Genomic DNA, 17,257 nt, shown 5'->3' with positions numbered 1-17,257 from the left:
CCAAACAAGCACCTGGATGCTCACACAGTTCAGCCTGGCTCTCTCCCAAGAATCCTGCAGCAGACCCTGCCTCGGGGCCGGGGCTTCAGCTGCCCTGGTCCCCGCGCAGGTCCCAGGGACCTTATTGTCCTTAAACACTTTTCTTACCATCAGATCTTTCAGTGTCCTCTATCTTTGGTCTCTGATCTTCATATATGCTGGAATACCGTTGGCTGTTTGCTCTGTTCCTCAGATTAGCTAGGTATTTCACTGGTGCTGAGAGGAAGTGGACTCTGCTTCCACCTATCTCGCTGCCATCTTCTCTGTTGAAGAGTAATTTGAACTTTTTAAAATATTGTTTTCCTTCCACCCTCCAACTCTTTTAAATTTCACCCTGTGATTTCCTTTAATCATTTGTCGAAAAGTACACAGGCATTTAGAAATGGTCTTCTCTATTTTTTTAGTATGTAAATTCAAGGCTCACAAAAGGTGTGCAGTGAGGGCAACAAATAACTGCAAATGGACAACTCTGGCCTCCATCGGGAAGGACATCATAGAGGACGAAGATGGGGTGAGCCATGTTCTGTCTCCGATCTCTTCCCAGTACCTCCTGTCTTTGATTTGCTGTCCAGTGGAAAATAATGACAGGTTTAGGTGGGAATATTTACTATTAGTATTAAATGGAAGAATTTGGGTATTGTGAGTTTTTATTTTCAATTAGATGCTTCTTGGATCCTTCAGCTCTTAAACTTGACGGGAAATGTGACTAGGGCTCAGGAGTGGTGTGGGGCTGGTGTCGCTGACCTGGGAAACGAAGATGTCTCTAAGCCCTAGCTCGGCTGTCTGCCCAGATCCTGACTCTTCAGACCTTGGGGCGTCCTCTGAACGGTGCCCCCACCTTCAAAATCTTGCCTCCATTATACCTTGCCTAAACATTTGGATAGCATTTTCTGGTCACTGTGATATAATGCGTTTTGCATTCCTTTCTCCTCAACTGTACTACAAATTCTGAAGGCTAGAGATTTAGTCTTACTTATCTTTTTACCTCTATAGTGCTTGGGGCATAGTACAGGCTCCATAAATGTGGGGTAAATGAATGTGGGCCATGATAATACATATTATTCAATTCACAGAGTAAGAAATTATTGTATAGCTTCCCTGGGGGAAGAATGGTGTGCTCCACAGTCTTTAATTTGACTGTCCTTTAATCCTGCTGCACAGGTGGCTATGCCTCACCAGTGGCTAGAGGGTAACTTGCCTGTGAGCGCCAAATGTGCTGTTTGTGACAAAACCTGCGGCAGTGTTCTTCGTCTCCAAGATTGGAAGTGCCTTTGGTGTAAAACGATGGTGAGTCCTTTTTAATTAGCTCCTTTTCATAACTTTTATGTGTGCACTTTAGAGACATTTTAAAGAATTTATGGCCCAGCAGAGCTGGGTAGCACATGTACCCACTGTAAAATTTGTCTTTTTCAAGGTGTATTCCTTTCAGTCTGGTTACTTTTTCAAATACCCTTTTTGTAAAACTTACTCTTGTTATATATTTCCTTTGTCTAAAGACCCATTCCCCGGTTTTATTGTTTTTCATTATGCTTTAGTCACCCGCAGTGGGTTGCTATTTTCAGGCCTGTTTTACTATGTATTGCATACAGAAAGCCACCAAATTTTGCCTGGCATACAAAATGTAATTTTGCTACAATCTATGGATGTTCTCTGACAGAATGCCGAGTTCAGTAGGCCATGTGTTAAACTGTGCATTTAAATACGTACTTTAAAGCTTTCTTGCTTGTGCAAGCAAGAGGAGAGAAGCACACTGAACATAACGTGGCACCAGTGATAGTCTGTGCTGGACTGTGTGAGGACCGGGCCTCCGCATGCATGTGGGCGGTTAGAGCAGGACTCAGAGTGAACGAGGCCACACAGAGTGTGGCGTGGGGACTAAGAGATCATAGGGCCAGGAGGCAACAGCTGTGAGTGCTTATCTTACTACTGGGTGATGCTTGGCTACTGTGACAGTGATTGCCTTGCATTGGGCTGATTTGTCTTGTTTTGAGTCTTCTACTTCAGCTGCCCTGCTCTCCATCCTGCCCCCTCCAAAAATGGGTGGGAAAAAATTTGCCTTTAATAAATATGGTGTAGTTCAGCAAGTGTAAGAGAAGCGAGTGTGACGTGTTGGTTTCATATTGAGATCGATTCCATAGGCTACGGAGGAAAATAAGTCCTATAGTGTTTTACTCAGGCCTAATAAGTAATCTGTGTTTCCTTTTCATTTTTAAATCAAACATGATTCTCTTTGTCCTTTTGTTATTTATTCTTCACCAGTTGCCTCTTTTTGTTAGCATAGGCATACTTTTCGTTTCTTTTATCCCATTTAATATAATATAGACTATACTAATATAGACTATCTCTCTCTGGAGTTTTGGTGTAACCACAAACCCTAAAACCCTCTTTTGCCATTCCTTAATTTTAAAGGAGTGCTCCCTAAACAAGATTTTAAATTTTCATCCTACCTAAGATTGGTTTTGGTGGGGACGGCGGGACAACCAGTGATACGTGCACCTGCTGCTAGTCTTATTGGTCCACATTTACTGGAGTCTGACTCTCTTCTCCAAGAACTTCAGCTGTTTTTTTTTTAACTTTTTAAAAGAAAGGTCATGTGTAATGAACTATTTTTTAAATGACAATTATATAAATTGTCTTTGCCTGCAATATATAGATTTGTACTTGTATTTAGTCAGTAGTTTTAAACTTCACCAACTTTAACAATAAGAGTAAATTAGTTTTTTTATTTGCTCACTCTACTCACCCTTACCTTTAAAAGATTTCACTAATAATATTATTACAGATTATAGAAGAGAGCATTCTGGAATGTCTTTTCCCTTTTTTTTTTTCCTGGCAAATTTAAATATCACCTTATTGTAGAATCATTCTGGCTCCACTCTACCTGTTAGATGTGTGGGTTTCTGAGCCATCTTTTACTCTGTACTTCCTGTACACTCTGATTTATCTGTTTATATATTATTTTGCCTTTAAAATAGGAGTTTCTAACAGCAGAATATTAAGTGTCTAAACACAGTCATCTAAGTGAAAAACCAAACCAGTTCCACAACCCTAATGAGTCGACTCCTCATTTTTCCAGTTGTTGTCACTCTCTAGACATAGTTTTACATTTTCTGTAAAAATAGTGAAGGTACAATTTTATCTTCCACTTCTCTCATTTAACATTGTTATATTTTTCAGTTTTACTTTATTTTTATTCCTTTTAAACTACCTGTGCATGCTTGTTTTTGTAAAATCAATTTGGATTGTTATTATAAATCAAATTAGGAAGATGTCTAAAATTAGGTCATCAGCAGAACAAGAATTAGTTAAATTTCAGTTTTTTTCCCAAAAGTTTGGATAAATGCATGTTTCATTAATATGCCAGTTATCTAAAAGGACTAAAGAAATATGCCATATTAAGTGTTTTGTGAAGTATTGAATATCTACTTTTACTGGTTAGAACATAAAGGCTCTGGAGCTAATACCATAAAGTATTCAAAGTTGCCTGTGTCCCACTTAATAAGTAAGTTAACCCTGTGTTTTTTGTTCTCAGTAGTATCTGGAATGACCTTGAAACTTTGTTTCTACATTTACTGAGTGCCTATTATGTACATCACTTCCCAAGATGAGTGTATAATAATAGGACCTTTTCCTTTTCCTTATGTAGGCACGGATATACTTGTAACTATAATATGAAAATGTTATAAAGAGGTGTGAATAGAAAGTTATAGGGTTGTTACACAAAGAGTGGACATATAATAGATTTTATTTATTTTCATTAAATTCTGTAAGAATTTTATAAGATAGATGTCATCAGTTTTTTTTTTTAAACGGACAATGATATTGAGGCATACTGGTTATTTTCTATCCCTTCCTCTGCACTCCTTTCTCTTCTCGCCCCTCTCCTTGCCTTCACAAGCACTTACTGTATTACTATACACTACTTTCCTGAGACAATCACAAAAACAAGCTACACAGACAAAATCAAATTCCCATCTCTAAAATTATTAGCCCGTTTCTTAGAAGCATAAATATTGTACCATTAAAGTAATTTATGAATTACTGAACATTTTGTGATGTAGTTGATCCTTAAATTTTCAGTTACTTAGATATAATTTACAACATAACTAAATATTGATTTGTTTTTATGATTCTTAAAAGTGTATTTGTTTGTTATTAGGTACACACTGCCTGCAAAGACTTATACCATCCTATATGTCCACTTGGCCAGTGTAGAGTGTCTATCATACCTCCAATTGCACTGAACAGCACTGATTCTGATGGTATGTAGCAGCACTGTATGGACATTCCTGGTATATCGAAAGTTGATATGTACATTTATTTTCCTAAAATGAACAGAATTGTAACTGGTTATTCTTACCACTTTTATATAATAAACCTATTTAAGTTGTTGAACGGTACATTTAATTTTTAAGAGAACATTAAAAAAATTAACATAGGTATAAACGCATTGGTGAAATTTCTGTACATTTCAGCAAATAAGATCATTATTCTGTGCCAAAATGTAATTTGAAAAGGTTAATTTTTGTGTTTTTATTATTCCATAATTGAAACTGCCCATTAGCATATCTCTTATTTAGAAATCTGTTTTCTTACAGTTTCTTCTTTTTTTTTTTTTTAGTATTTTTTTATTTTTAGAGAGGGAGAAGGGAGGTAGAAAGAGAGGGAAACATCAATGTGTGGTTGCCTTTCGCACACCCCCTACTGGGGACTTGGCCTGCAACCCAGGCATGTGCCCTGACTGGGAATCAAACTGGCGACCCTTTGGTTCGCAGGCCTGTGCTCAATCCATTGAGTTACACCATCCAGGGCTGTTTTCTTATAGTTTCATTGCAGGAATTTATATTGCTATAAGTTTATTCACTTTTTCTAGAATCTTACAACTTAGTTGTAAGTGCTAAGGAACCTGTTTACAACACTGGTTTGGGAATAGCATATTAGTAACCTTCTAAGCGAACCATATTACAGAAGGCTTTTACCATATATTATCAGTGTTTTGTATTGATAAAGTACATTATGGTTTTCAAACTTTTTGTGCAAATTACGCCAATAGATCTTACAGGTTTAAGGATATAGCCTCAAAAGAAGCTATTTTAAAAAAGAAAAAACAGTGGTATTAAAAGCCCTCCCTCTGTAAGCCATGATATATCAAGGTTCTGTTGTTTATTATAAATTTTAAAGTATTTGTTCAGGCCTCATCAAGGAGCAGTTAAAATATTTTATAGCAATGAATATGAACACAGACTATGATTGGTTTTTCTTATATAAGTGTTAAGGCAGGTCGTATATCTCAAATTATCTATAATTAATACTTTTATCATTTATTATAATTTTTCATTATAGAGCATATTTTAAAAGATAACATATATTCTCAGTATGTAAATCACAAAGCTATCTCCATTTCAGTGGCTAATTTTTAACTTTCTGTAAAAGTAATGAACATAGTTCTTTATTTTTATGAATTTCTCTTGTTTTCTCTGAGTCTTTGTTAGCAGTTTAAGAGAGAAACTGTGCTTACTGATCTTGTCCTGTGTTTTCTTACAGGTTTCTGTAGAGCAACTTTTTCATTCTGTGTTAGTCCTCTGCTGGTTTTTGTCAATTCTAAGAGTGGAGATAATCAGGGAGTAAAGTTCCTCCGACGATTTAAACAGTTACTAAATCCGGCTCAGGTGTTTGATTTAATGAATGGAGGCCCTTATTTAGGGTAATTGATTATTGATAAATCTCTTTTAAGTGAAATGGAGCTCTGAGCATGAAATAATGCCTGGCACTCCAGTTCATGACCGTTGTAGACTCTCCTAGAAATCTGTGTGTTGATCTTCCCACTCCTCTCTCTCTTTTAAAAGTTCTAATTATAAATTTACCACAACCTTTTGATATTTGCGTAACTGCCTTATGTGCTAAAAATTGCAAAATTTGTTTAGAAAAGTTTTGCACTACAGATTAAACAAGCACTCACAGCATGCTTAGCTCTAAGAAAGATGAACGTGTAAATATAGAAATACAAAATAACCTCAGAAAATGATTCGTATGGGAGGCTAGTATTGATTTACATATAATACGGTCAATTATTTAGCCAAAGCACAGAACTGTCGTGGGTCTGTAAGTCAGTTCCTTAAGGATTTCAGACTCACTTCATACAAATGGCAAAGAAAGACTTTCGTTGATTGTTTCGGCTATCTGGAATGTCATTTAAATGTAAAATCTGAAAAAAATGAAATAACATTTTCAGTGAGAGGAAATATGCCTGGAGGCATTCCTCAGCACATTTTCCGTGTGAGTACGGGATGTTCATTGATTGTGTCATTGGAGCCAGAGCCCAGCCATCTCTATATGGTTTCCTTATGCCAACTTGGCTTTTCTCTGGGGTTCTCATCACCTTACGCATGAACATGAAAGTAGAAATGGGGATTTTTAGATGCTAGTGCCTGAAAAGGCCTTTTATGTTTTATAATTTAACTCTTTCCTGTCTTCTATGTCTCTCTCCTCAGTCTCTTTTTGTGCTTCTTTTCACTTCTGTCCCTTCAGAGTCTTCCTTCTTATTTCCGTTATCTTTTTCTTGCTAAGTTCAGGCCCTTCTGGTCACCTGGGTATGGGTCTTTTTCTTGTGTACCCTGCTCCATCCTTATCTGCTTGGACATCACTTGCTTTCCTTTGTTTGGGTCCTGGCATTTCCTCATCTGGCCTCTCTTCTCACCTTTGTCTCTTCCATTGCTGGTTAGCTTTGTCACCCTTTATAGTACATCTGTTTAATAATCCTTAATAGTTCCAATATCTTATATTCTTGACATTCATTTTTTCGTACCCAAGGAACTCTCTTTGTTAAACTTCTTGAGATTGTCTGTATAACATATTTTTTAGATTTTCCGTAATACTTGAGGTATCAAAGGTACATTCAGGAGGTAGGATGTATCACAACTTGAGAGGAAAGAAGATAGAAGTAAAGAGATTGGCCTGAGACTCAGAGAAGAGGAGGAGGAAAAACAGACAGGAAGTACAAAAAGTGATGCATTGACAAAGTTGGGTGGATCCCTGTAGGAATTGCCTTGCTCAGTGCCCTAGACCTCCCACCCCTGGTTTGTAATCTGCTGTGCTTAAGGAAATCACATAGCCTGGTAATGGAAAGAGAAAAATCACTATGTCTACCATCTCACATTACTTACCTTTCATTCTCTTTCCTGGGTTCTTCCTTTGTGTGTTTTCCCATCTCTTCCTTTGCTTTCTCTCTAATTTGTCTCCATTTCTACTTATAATCCCCTTTTGTCTTTATGATTAAGAGGTTTGCTTAAGTTAAAACTATGTACTGAAATTAACTTTATAGTACAATTAATATGTAAGAGTTTTTATATTTAATTTGAACTTGAATACCAGTAGATGCAGAATAACAAAGAAATGGGGAAAGTGAATTTTATTTATTTATATTAAAATAAAATACTTTTTACTTTCAGTTTAAGATTATTCCAGAAGTTTGACAATTTCCGGATTCTTGTTTGTGGAGGAGATGGAAGTGTAGGTTGGGTTTTGTCAGAAATTGATAAGCTCAACTTGAATAAACAGGCAAGTACTAATTATTTTCATTATTAGCTAACATGAACGTATACTCACCGGCTGCAAGAAATGTGTAGAACTGTAATAGCCCCTATTTCTCACCCTGCCTGAGGCCTCCTTGTTGTGCTCTTACTTCTAGTGTCAGCTGGGAGTGTTGCCTTTGGGTACTGGAAATGACCTTGCCCGGGTTCTTGGCTGGGGAGGTTCGTATGATGATGACACTCAACTTCCCCAGATACTAGAGAAGTTGGAACGGGCCAGTACCAAAATGTTGGACAGGTAAAAGTGACTTCTCTTCTACACCTAGTGTGAAAATGGCACTCTGAAATCGTTTTTTGATCATTCAAATTTTACTGACTATAAACCTCTTGAGAGCAGAGACTTCCTGGTCTTGTCTACTCTGTCATCCCTGAGGTATAGAATTGAGCCCAGCAGAGAGTAGACACTCAATAGAAATATTTTTTGAGTGAGTTAATTTTAACAAAAACTGAGAAAAGTAGTCTAATAAACCCATTATTTTAAAGGTAGAAGGTTGATACTAACTACTTTTCATTGTTATTCAGTGCAGGAGAAAGCTTAAATAGTTAACATGGGGAGTAGTGCTCTTGATGCCTATCATCTTGTTCTATTAAAGCAGAAAAAGACCTATGAAGTTCAGATTTGTTAGAATATCTCTTCTTAATTATACCTGGGAAGAATGAATTAAAACAACAAAGGACTACCCATATTTTGCTGTGTATAATGTTCACCCATGGCTTTGTGTACACTATGCATGGGATTATTATACCCATTGTTATACCCATGCTATGTAGTCATAACACACATGTAACGTCCTTATTTTCCCTCAAAAATGTGAGCAAAAAAGTACTCATCATACATGGCAAAATATGGTAAATGCTAAAAAAGATAACCCTATAAAAATAAATAAATAAAACAATAAAAAGATAATCCTTTTCCAGGGAAGTATTAGGAAGACAGCTTCATCTGAAGGAACTATAGGAACTATCCTTGTATGTTGTAGTGTCCTTTGACCGCAGCTCTTCACTGCTTTCTCTCTGAATGCTCCACATATAAGAAAGAAATCACAATGTGTGTGCCCTGAGTATCCTGGAGGAGGGGTTTCGATTTTGGGTATAGGGAACAACAGGACTCAGTAAGCAGTAACGACCCACCCCCACCTTACCAACTCCGTAAGTAGAAGACAGATATCAAAATATCATTATAAACTTGAGTTAACATGAATTAAAACAACTTTGATAGGATTAGCCATCTGTGGAACTCTTCCCGAAAATAACAAAATCTCATCAGGGAGCCACCATTCTAAAATGTAATTACCCTCAAATGAACTGTAACCTAATTAATTGTAACCTTGCCTGTCATAAGGTAATGTTGTAATGGTTGATTCTTTTGCTGGCAGAATATTTAAAAAGAGAGCTGGTTGAAAGAAGGTGAAGGGATTAGTCAAAGAACATAAGTGAAAGACGCATGGACATGGACAATAGTGTGGGGATTTACTGTGGAAGTGGGGGGTGGGCTGGGTGGACAGGGAACACGGGGGAAATTAGTGCAACTGTAATAGCATAAACAATAAAATATTAAACTATGAAAAAAATAAAAAGAGAGCTGAACTGTAGAACATTTATCTAAGTTTATCCCAAATGCTCTTTTGAAAAACTTTTTTTCATTAATTTACAGTTGGCATTCAACATTATATTAGTTTCAAGTGTATAGCGTAGTAGTTAGATATGTATCTAACGTCAGTGAGAGGGATACCCCAGTTACTCCAGTAGTTTGGGTGCATAAAGTGAATTCAACTTTCAAGTCTTAAAGGAGCTGGGAGGTGACTTCTCAGACAACTACCCAATTCTGTGCTCACCAAACCACACAAGTTATTTTAAAGGGCTTTTTGTGCAGATTTAAATACCACATTCTCATTTCGTCCTAGGAAATGCTGCTAGGCATTTCCTCTACCCTGTGTTTGCTTTTCCCTGTGTGCAATGAGAATTACCTTCTCCAGATAGTGAACAGAGAAATTGTGTCTCCATGGTTAAATTCCTTGATACAGACCTGCAAAAAAATATAAGAAGAAAAAAAATAATAAAAGGGGATTTTTAAAGAAACCTATTAGATTTTTTAACCTTAAAAAAGGCCATTATTAGGAACATAAAAATATTTTGTTCATGGCTTTTTAAAAAAATATTTTCGAATTGATTCTTTTAAAGTTTATTGGGGTGACATTGGTTAATAAGACAGTATAGGTTTCAAGTGTTCATTTCTATGATAAATGATCTGTATATTGCATTGTATGCCTACCACCCAAAGTCAAATCATCTTCCATTACCATGTGGGTAAAGGGGGGTCCAAATATCTGGTGATGGAAGGTGCTCCTGGCTTTTCATTACTAACTTAAGAATACTGTTTGCTAAGGCCGTGTGAAAATATCATTGTTTAATAATATTCCAAATTTTGTACACTTTTTCATATAAGCCAGTTGGTTTTATCCTCAAAACAACACCATGGGATAGCTAATAAAAGCATTACAATGACTATCTTACAGAGATGAAAAGGCTAGTGGAGACACTATAGTAAGAATTACTTAGATTTTTGTCTGCCTAGCACTTCTAGTGGCTTTACTAGATAGGTAAATCTAGATAGATAGAGTATTTGCTAGATAGAGTATCATCTCATTTAATCATCACTGCACAGTTGAAGAGAGCTACTACTATAATCTCCATCCTACAGATAAAGAGACTCAGGAGGTCGTTATCTTATCAGTGTCACAAAGCTAGCACGTGGTAGAACTGGCACTCTAAACTAACTCCAGACTCTAGTTCCCCAGGTCTTTCCTCAGCAGTGCACTCTCTCCTCTTTAATGCACATACATACCAGATGGATCCTTACCTTCTGGCCTCTAACTCTGCTTAGCTAGTACCAACATGTGTCCATTTCTGACTCATATGGCCGCATTCTCCTGTTTCTTCGACCCCGGTCATTTCCCATCAAGGGTGGAGGTGCAGCAGGGAAGGTACAAAGAATTAAAGACATTTGGATGAATTTCTGTCCCATTTCTTTAACTCTCCTTTAACCAGAATATTTCCAGCTCTAAGGAACTTCACTTTGCATGTTTTCAATTGTGTTTCTCCCTATTAGGATATTTTCAAGGCTTACTTATTTTACATATGGCTTGTATTATATCTATTTTCTGCTTTAGAATATAAGGTTCCTTAAGGAAGTCTTAAAAACTACGATATTTCCAGACTCTGGAATAGTGTCTTGTCACATTGAGATGTTGACTATCTCTTGCGTGGATGGGTGGGTGGATAGATGGATGATGGATGAATGAATGGCTTTTTATGGTCAAGTATATATTTCTGTGTAGTACCTTCCTGTCAAGAGTTGAATAAACTATAAGTAACTATTCAGTTAATACATCCTAAAATATAACATATGTCTTTTAGGGGATTTTCTGGGAATTTATATTTTTATGCAAAAACTTACTACTCTGAGTGATGCACTAAGCTTATTTGAATACCGATGCTAATCTTGGAACTATCCTATAGGTTCTGGTTTCAGCTGTGAAATGCTTTTCTTAAAATTTATGTGTTATGGTACTACTTTTATTATGCTTTGTGTCTTTGTAAAACCTTTATTTCACATCCTGTTATGGACAACATACACAATTGTTCTCGCAGAGTTTGAAATTATTTTAAATACACAACTGGATTTATCTGGATTTGATTGCTTTTCTGTAACACCAATGATTCAATGTTAGGTTTGAAATTAATATTTGTAGCTAATTGAAATAAATTTGCTTCAGTTACCTCTATTAGTGTTTTTCTCTCATCCCATTCTTAACTTAAGAAGGGATAATTAGCTGATTTTCACTTCATGTATGTGCAAGCTGACTTGACATGGCTGGTTGTGGCATGGAGTGTGATGTAGTTTTTATAGGTAGTAAGCATTTATTTAATTTAGGGTGTTGTTTTAGAACTTTGGGTTGTGATCCATTAGTAACTTTATAATCTAGTTAGTAAAATACGATGAGCATCATTTTAGAAGTAAAACAGACAAGAACAGAAAAATTAGTGCATTGTATCTGGTGAAGAAGGGGAGGTGTTAGGTACATGCATTTCTTACCGTGGTCAAGACCTTAAAAATTTTTGAAGTCACTAATAACAGAATTGATAAGATATAGAAAGCATAACTTATGAATTCAGCATTTTATGAAATTACCAAATTTTATCTGTCTCATATTTGGTTGCTTTATTTCACTTTTTAATTTTTCAAGTACAGTTTACATTCAATCATATTTGGTTGTTTTAGATACAATAAAGCATAGTTCATAAATATATGTGCATATTTTTATATATGAGGTGAGGACAAAATCAGTTTATTAAATTTTAAAGGAATTTTAGACCAAAGATGTTTCTCCCTTCAGGTGGAGTATAATGACCTATGAACTCAAATTGCCACCAAAGGCATCTCTACTTCCAGAACCTCCAGGCGCATCTGAAGAATTTTATGTAAGACTTTAACCCTTTACGTATTTACCATTTGAAGATGGGGGTGAATATCTTGAACAAATAAGAAAGCTTATAAGACATGGTAGCATGTTTACTTAATTTTATGTTTCATAGGTTTTGGTATGGTCTCACTGACTACTTGTAGTCTCTCCCCCAGAGGACTGAATCTTTATGACCTAGGTTAGAGTCCTTCTGTGAACACCACACTGGGAGTGAGAGTTTAGCCACATTGCTCACCTTCATGGGCCTCAGTTACCTCATCTGTAGAGTGAGATGACCATGTTGTGAGGATTAAATAGGCCAGTGAATGTGTGCAAAACACCAGCCATGCAAATTTCCCTTCAACCTCCCCTAATATTTCTTCCTGAATATTGCACCTGTCTGCTTCCTCTGACCAACAGGGCTCCAGGGAATGCCAACTAATGGCAAGTTCCTGTTAGCATTTCCTCATCTTCTGCTTCAGCCATGAGCACCTGTATGATTATTAGGGGTTAACTCCTCTTTCTTAATAATCCTCAAACACACTGATACTTGTGGCCAGAATATTATGTAATTTCTCCTGCTTTGCCTGCTTCGTTGAAGGTTCATCAGCACAGGTCTACAGGCTAATAAGCCTGTTGATCAAAATAAGAAAGAAAACAGTGCACTCTATTCCGTCCCTGCTGTAGACCATTAATAAGTACAGTTTTTAGACTTCTTAAAGATTCAGTATTCTGATTAAACATCAAAGCACCGGAGATTTAAAACAGAACCAAATTTTCAAAGGATTATTCTCTAACTCACTCAGACCATTTGATCTATAATAGCTTAATTTTCCCTCAAAGAAAATTCATCTGTTTATTTTACATTTGAAATCTTTGTTTTGTGATTAATAAAATTATGATTTTGTCAAAACTAAGGAAAGGAATGGTAACTAGGAACATGGGGCTCTTAAAGAAGCTAATTGAATTTTGAAAAACTTTCTGATTTAAAGGTAGCAAAAGCTGCGTCTAAAAAATTTGAAAATAAAAATTATATGAAAAAGAAAGTAAAAATCTTAGAGTCTTTCCACCCAGATATAATTACTATTGAAGATTAATATATTTATTTACTATTTGATTTCCAGCAGTATTTTCATTTACAATGTTATTTTATTTATTTGTTTCTTTGTTTCCCTACCTGAGGACATGTTTCCATTGATTTTTGAGAGAGTAGAAGGGGGAGGGGAATGGAGAAAGAGTGAGATATCCACATGAGAAACTTTGATCAGTCGCCTCTGGCATGTACCCCAACTGGGAATCGAACCCACAACCTAGGTGTGTGCTCTGACTGAGAATCGAACCAGCAACCTTTCAGTGCACAGAATGATACTACAACTGAGCCATGTGACCAGGACTATATAATATTATTTTATCTAACTATAACCATAATACATGTTTTATAGGAACTAGTCTTCTTTCTTAATAATAATTTTTGTAAATGTTATTTTCTCTCCAAAGAGACAAAGGGCAAATTTTTTACTTTACTTACTTCAGAGTTGTCTATTTCCTAGCATTAAAAAAAAGGTTGACAGTTTGCTTTTCCCACATATATGGTCACTAAATGTGAGGTGCAATTGCAGCTACGTGGAAGAAACCTCTTTTTTAATATAAAAGGGTTTTGAATGAACCTTTATTTGTTTTGGTTTCTTATTATAATATTTCACAACAAAAGGATAGAATGCCTTAAGGTTATAGGCTAAGTCAATTTTCTGCATCACTCTGACCAGTCACTGTGTGACTTTTTTGCCTTGAAAACTACAATAAAAGTAAGCTGCACTTTCCTTTATATGATATAAAACATTCATTTTGGGTTCCCTTATGCCTGATTGTGAAATTATTTTTTCAGTTTTCTTAGAAGTACAAAAAAGTTGTTGATTTTCCTACTTATCTTACTGCCAGCATCCTGCTGGCATTGTAGAATTACAGAGCTTAAAGAATTGTGAGCTTTGTCGATTAATTCTTTATGGCCATAATTAAGTAATTCTCTTTGCTGTTGTACTTTTTTTTTTGAGTTTTATAAAAGTTTTTATTATGAAGTTTGTTTTTTTTTCTAATTCATTGTTGTTCAAGTACAGTTCTCTGCCTTTTCCCCCACCCCTGGTGTTGTACTTTTTAAACATCGTAAAAAGAGTAATTTCCTGATTTCCTTCAGTAAGAGTGATTCTGTTATTTAGTACTCAGTATTAGAAAATTTATTGTTTGCATTTAACATAGAATGCCCATCATGTTTTTTCTTCTAACCCTCTGCAAACAAATTTGTATCCTTCCGTTGGCCTCTGCTTATTAGTTCACTCGTTCTTACCTTTGGTCTCAGCTTAGGTATCACTCACTCCAAGCAGCCATCCTTGTTTCTCAAGTCCTAGTACTGTGCTCTTCCTCTGTGGTTCCGTAGTCCTGTTCACCTTTCATTATCTTGGTACTATCATGCTGTAAGGGTCAGGCATTGTGTATTATTCTCTCACCAGTGTGTTGTCACCTAACACTATGACTGGCAGAATAACCACATTCTTCTTAAATTTTGATTGAAAGACCAAACCCTTTTGGAACAGTGGGCATCTTGGCATCAAAGCCCTCTGGCCTTGCCTGTTTCTTAGAAGCCAGATTCCTACTGCTTTCCAATTGGATTAAAAGCTTTTTGGTGCAGGAGTCATATTTTTGGTCTCTTCCATATCATATCCCAATCGTACAAGTCTAGTAAGGCAACAGATGCTTGTTTACGAATGCCAAGGTAATCAAAGAGGAAGTAAGAACTACTGCACCTCAGTCATCTCCCTGAAAGCAGGAAAGAATGGCCTTAAAAATATGGAAACAGAATCCTTCCTATTAGTTTATTTTTAAATTTACTCTGGTAGAATAGTAAAAGTTCTCTCCCCTCAATTCTGTTGGTTTTCTAGATGTTTGGTAGCAGCATGCTAAGAAATTGTAACTTTATTCTCTCATTCATTTAGCAAGATTGAGTTCTGGTAGCTGGGACTGGAAATGAAAGACCCTCTAGCTTCAGTCAGCTTAGAGTAGTGGTTCCCAAGCTGTGTGCCTCAGGGTACCACCATGATATTTTTAAATTCAAAGAACACATGGTAATACTCAACATCTGTTGGATGCTGGGCAAACTACTAGATTGAGGGAGTGCACAGTTTGAACATTAGGCTGCGCTATATTCCTTTTGATGACATCATATTATTGTGAAGCTGGGTGTTTACTACTTGGTAAAAAGCAAACACCACACAGAAATTTGTGTGGAATAGGAAATGAGGACATCAATGTCCAATCTGATGCCAAGGTGTTATGTGTATACCGTGTATACCATGCCAACAGGCTTACAATTAGTTATTTAAGAATGAAATAAGATTTTTTCCTTTTAATGTATGTATATTATTTTAAAATAGTTATTAAGTTGTTAGGACATAAATACTTATTGTTTAGAGTTAACTACTGTTAGGTATTTCTTTTGACCTAAGGACAGTATGACAAAATTGTTCAGACACTAAGGATGCCATGAACTCAGGAAGTTTGGAATCTCTGCTGTAGTGGGAGGGACAGACAAGGAAATGATCAATAGTATTTAGGTTATTTTCAGGGTATAATGGTTGCTCAGAAGAGAGGCTTCTTGGCCTGGCAAGTTCATTGAAGTCTTTACAGAGGGAGTTGTGCGTAAACTTGGTTTTCAGCACAAAAGAAGAAAAGTAGAGATGAGCCATTTGAAAAAGGGCATTACATACAGCATGATAATGAATATTTTGGTAAATTTGTGGCACTACATGTAATTCTGTAGAGTTAGAACATGTGGGGCAAAGACAGAGCATCAACAGACAAGACAGAGAGGAAAGGAGGGTCAGATCTCGGGAATTACGGGAGGCCTTCCTTGTTAGCTGAAGGGTTTTGACATTATCTAGAAAGTAGGAGGGATCCACTGAGACACTGTTTGGCAGGAATGTGATCAGATATTTTTTTTAAAATACTGTGCTGTAAACTGGAGAATGGTTTGAAAACAAGTAGGAGAGACTTAGGAAGCTCAACAAGGAGGCTGTTATAAATGATACACTTGAGAAATGATGATACTTAAGTTTAACAAATACAGTTAGGCAAAGACCAGGACTTGGTGGGAGAGGAAGCAGGGGGCAGTGTGGTGGGAAAAGCCTCAGAGCTGGCCCTTAGTTTGTCTGCTCTTCATTCATTAATTGTGGGTCTCAGGCAAATCACTCAGTTCACGTGAGCCTCATATTCCTTGGCTGTGGAACAGGACACGTAATGGGACAAATACATACACAGTGCTTAATCACAGTGCTTGATACACAATTTTAAAATGTTAACTGTTATTATTACCTTATCTTTGTGACTTAACTAAATGACTACATAATAGGTTAGTAAGTGGTATCAGTAATTTTGCCCTTGGACACAGAACTTACTTCATTTTCCTCTGGAAGAGACGGTATTTTTTGCTTTTGTTTATTTTTAATGGACAAAAACTTGGTTTTAAAAAAATATTTTATTTATTTTTTAGAGAGAAGGGAAGGAGGGGGAGAGAGAGAGAGAAAACATCAATCCGTTGCCCCTTGCATGCCCAGAGGTGGGGACCTGGCCTGCAATCCAGGCATGTGCCCTGACTGGAAATCGAACCCGTGACCTTTCAGGTTTGCAGGGCAACACCCAACCCACTAAGCTACAGCAGTCAGGGCAAAACACTGGGTTTCTAAATGTAAATTGAAATGGAATTAATGATAGTTTATAGTACTTTTTTTTTCTACCTTCTTAGGTTTTACAATAATCCTATAGAGAAAAGAAATAAAACTAATCTTTCTGAAAAAATATTTTGTTTTCTCACTTTTTCCCACCTTTCTTTCATGTAAATTTTTTCCATTTTCACTTTTTCCCACCTTTCTTTCATGTAAATTTTTTCCATTTTCACTTTTTTCCACCTTTCTTTCATGTAAATTTTTTCCATATGTGATTTGCCTTTGAAAAAAGTAAGATAGAAATTTAAAAGAGTAACAACATACTGATTAGCCATTTTTGGAATTGGATGTTAGTCAGGAATGAGGTCCCTTTGGGGGACCTAGTCAGGAAGGCTGTACTGAGGGGACTTTACATTTGCCTGGGGCCTTATATTTGCCTAGGGGGTAATTGAAT

At 36.4% G+C, this 17,257-nt stretch overlaps 1 protein-coding gene across 7 annotated transcripts in view; it reads left to right on the top strand.

The window, feature by feature from the left end:
- The window catches only part of DGKH (diacylglycerol kinase eta), a 231,013-nt gene that overhangs the window by 142,899 nt on the left and 70,857 nt on the right, over positions 1 to 17,257 (top strand). For all 7 annotated transcript variants that reach the window (XM_053916770.1, XM_053916772.2, XM_053916769.2 and 4 more), the window contains exons 7-13: positions 444 to 550; positions 1,201 to 1,326; positions 4,199 to 4,301; positions 5,584 to 5,743; positions 7,488 to 7,596; positions 7,727 to 7,866; positions 12,026 to 12,110. In XM_053916770.1, the coding sequence (XP_053772745.1) occupies positions 444 to 550; positions 1,201 to 1,326; positions 4,199 to 4,301; positions 5,584 to 5,743; positions 7,488 to 7,596; positions 7,727 to 7,866; positions 12,026 to 12,110 (830 nt within the window). The remainder of the gene's footprint in view (positions 1 to 443; positions 551 to 1,200; positions 1,327 to 4,198; positions 4,302 to 5,583; positions 5,744 to 7,487; positions 7,597 to 7,726; positions 7,867 to 12,025; positions 12,111 to 17,257) is intronic.

Source organism: Desmodus rotundus, chromosome 13 (assembly GCF_022682495.2).
Source record: "Desmodus rotundus isolate HL8 chromosome 13, HLdesRot8A.1, whole genome shotgun sequence".
Taxonomy (NCBI): domain Eukaryota; kingdom Metazoa; phylum Chordata; class Mammalia; order Chiroptera; family Phyllostomidae; genus Desmodus; species Desmodus rotundus.
This window is presented reverse-complemented; position numbering and strand designations above follow the sequence as displayed.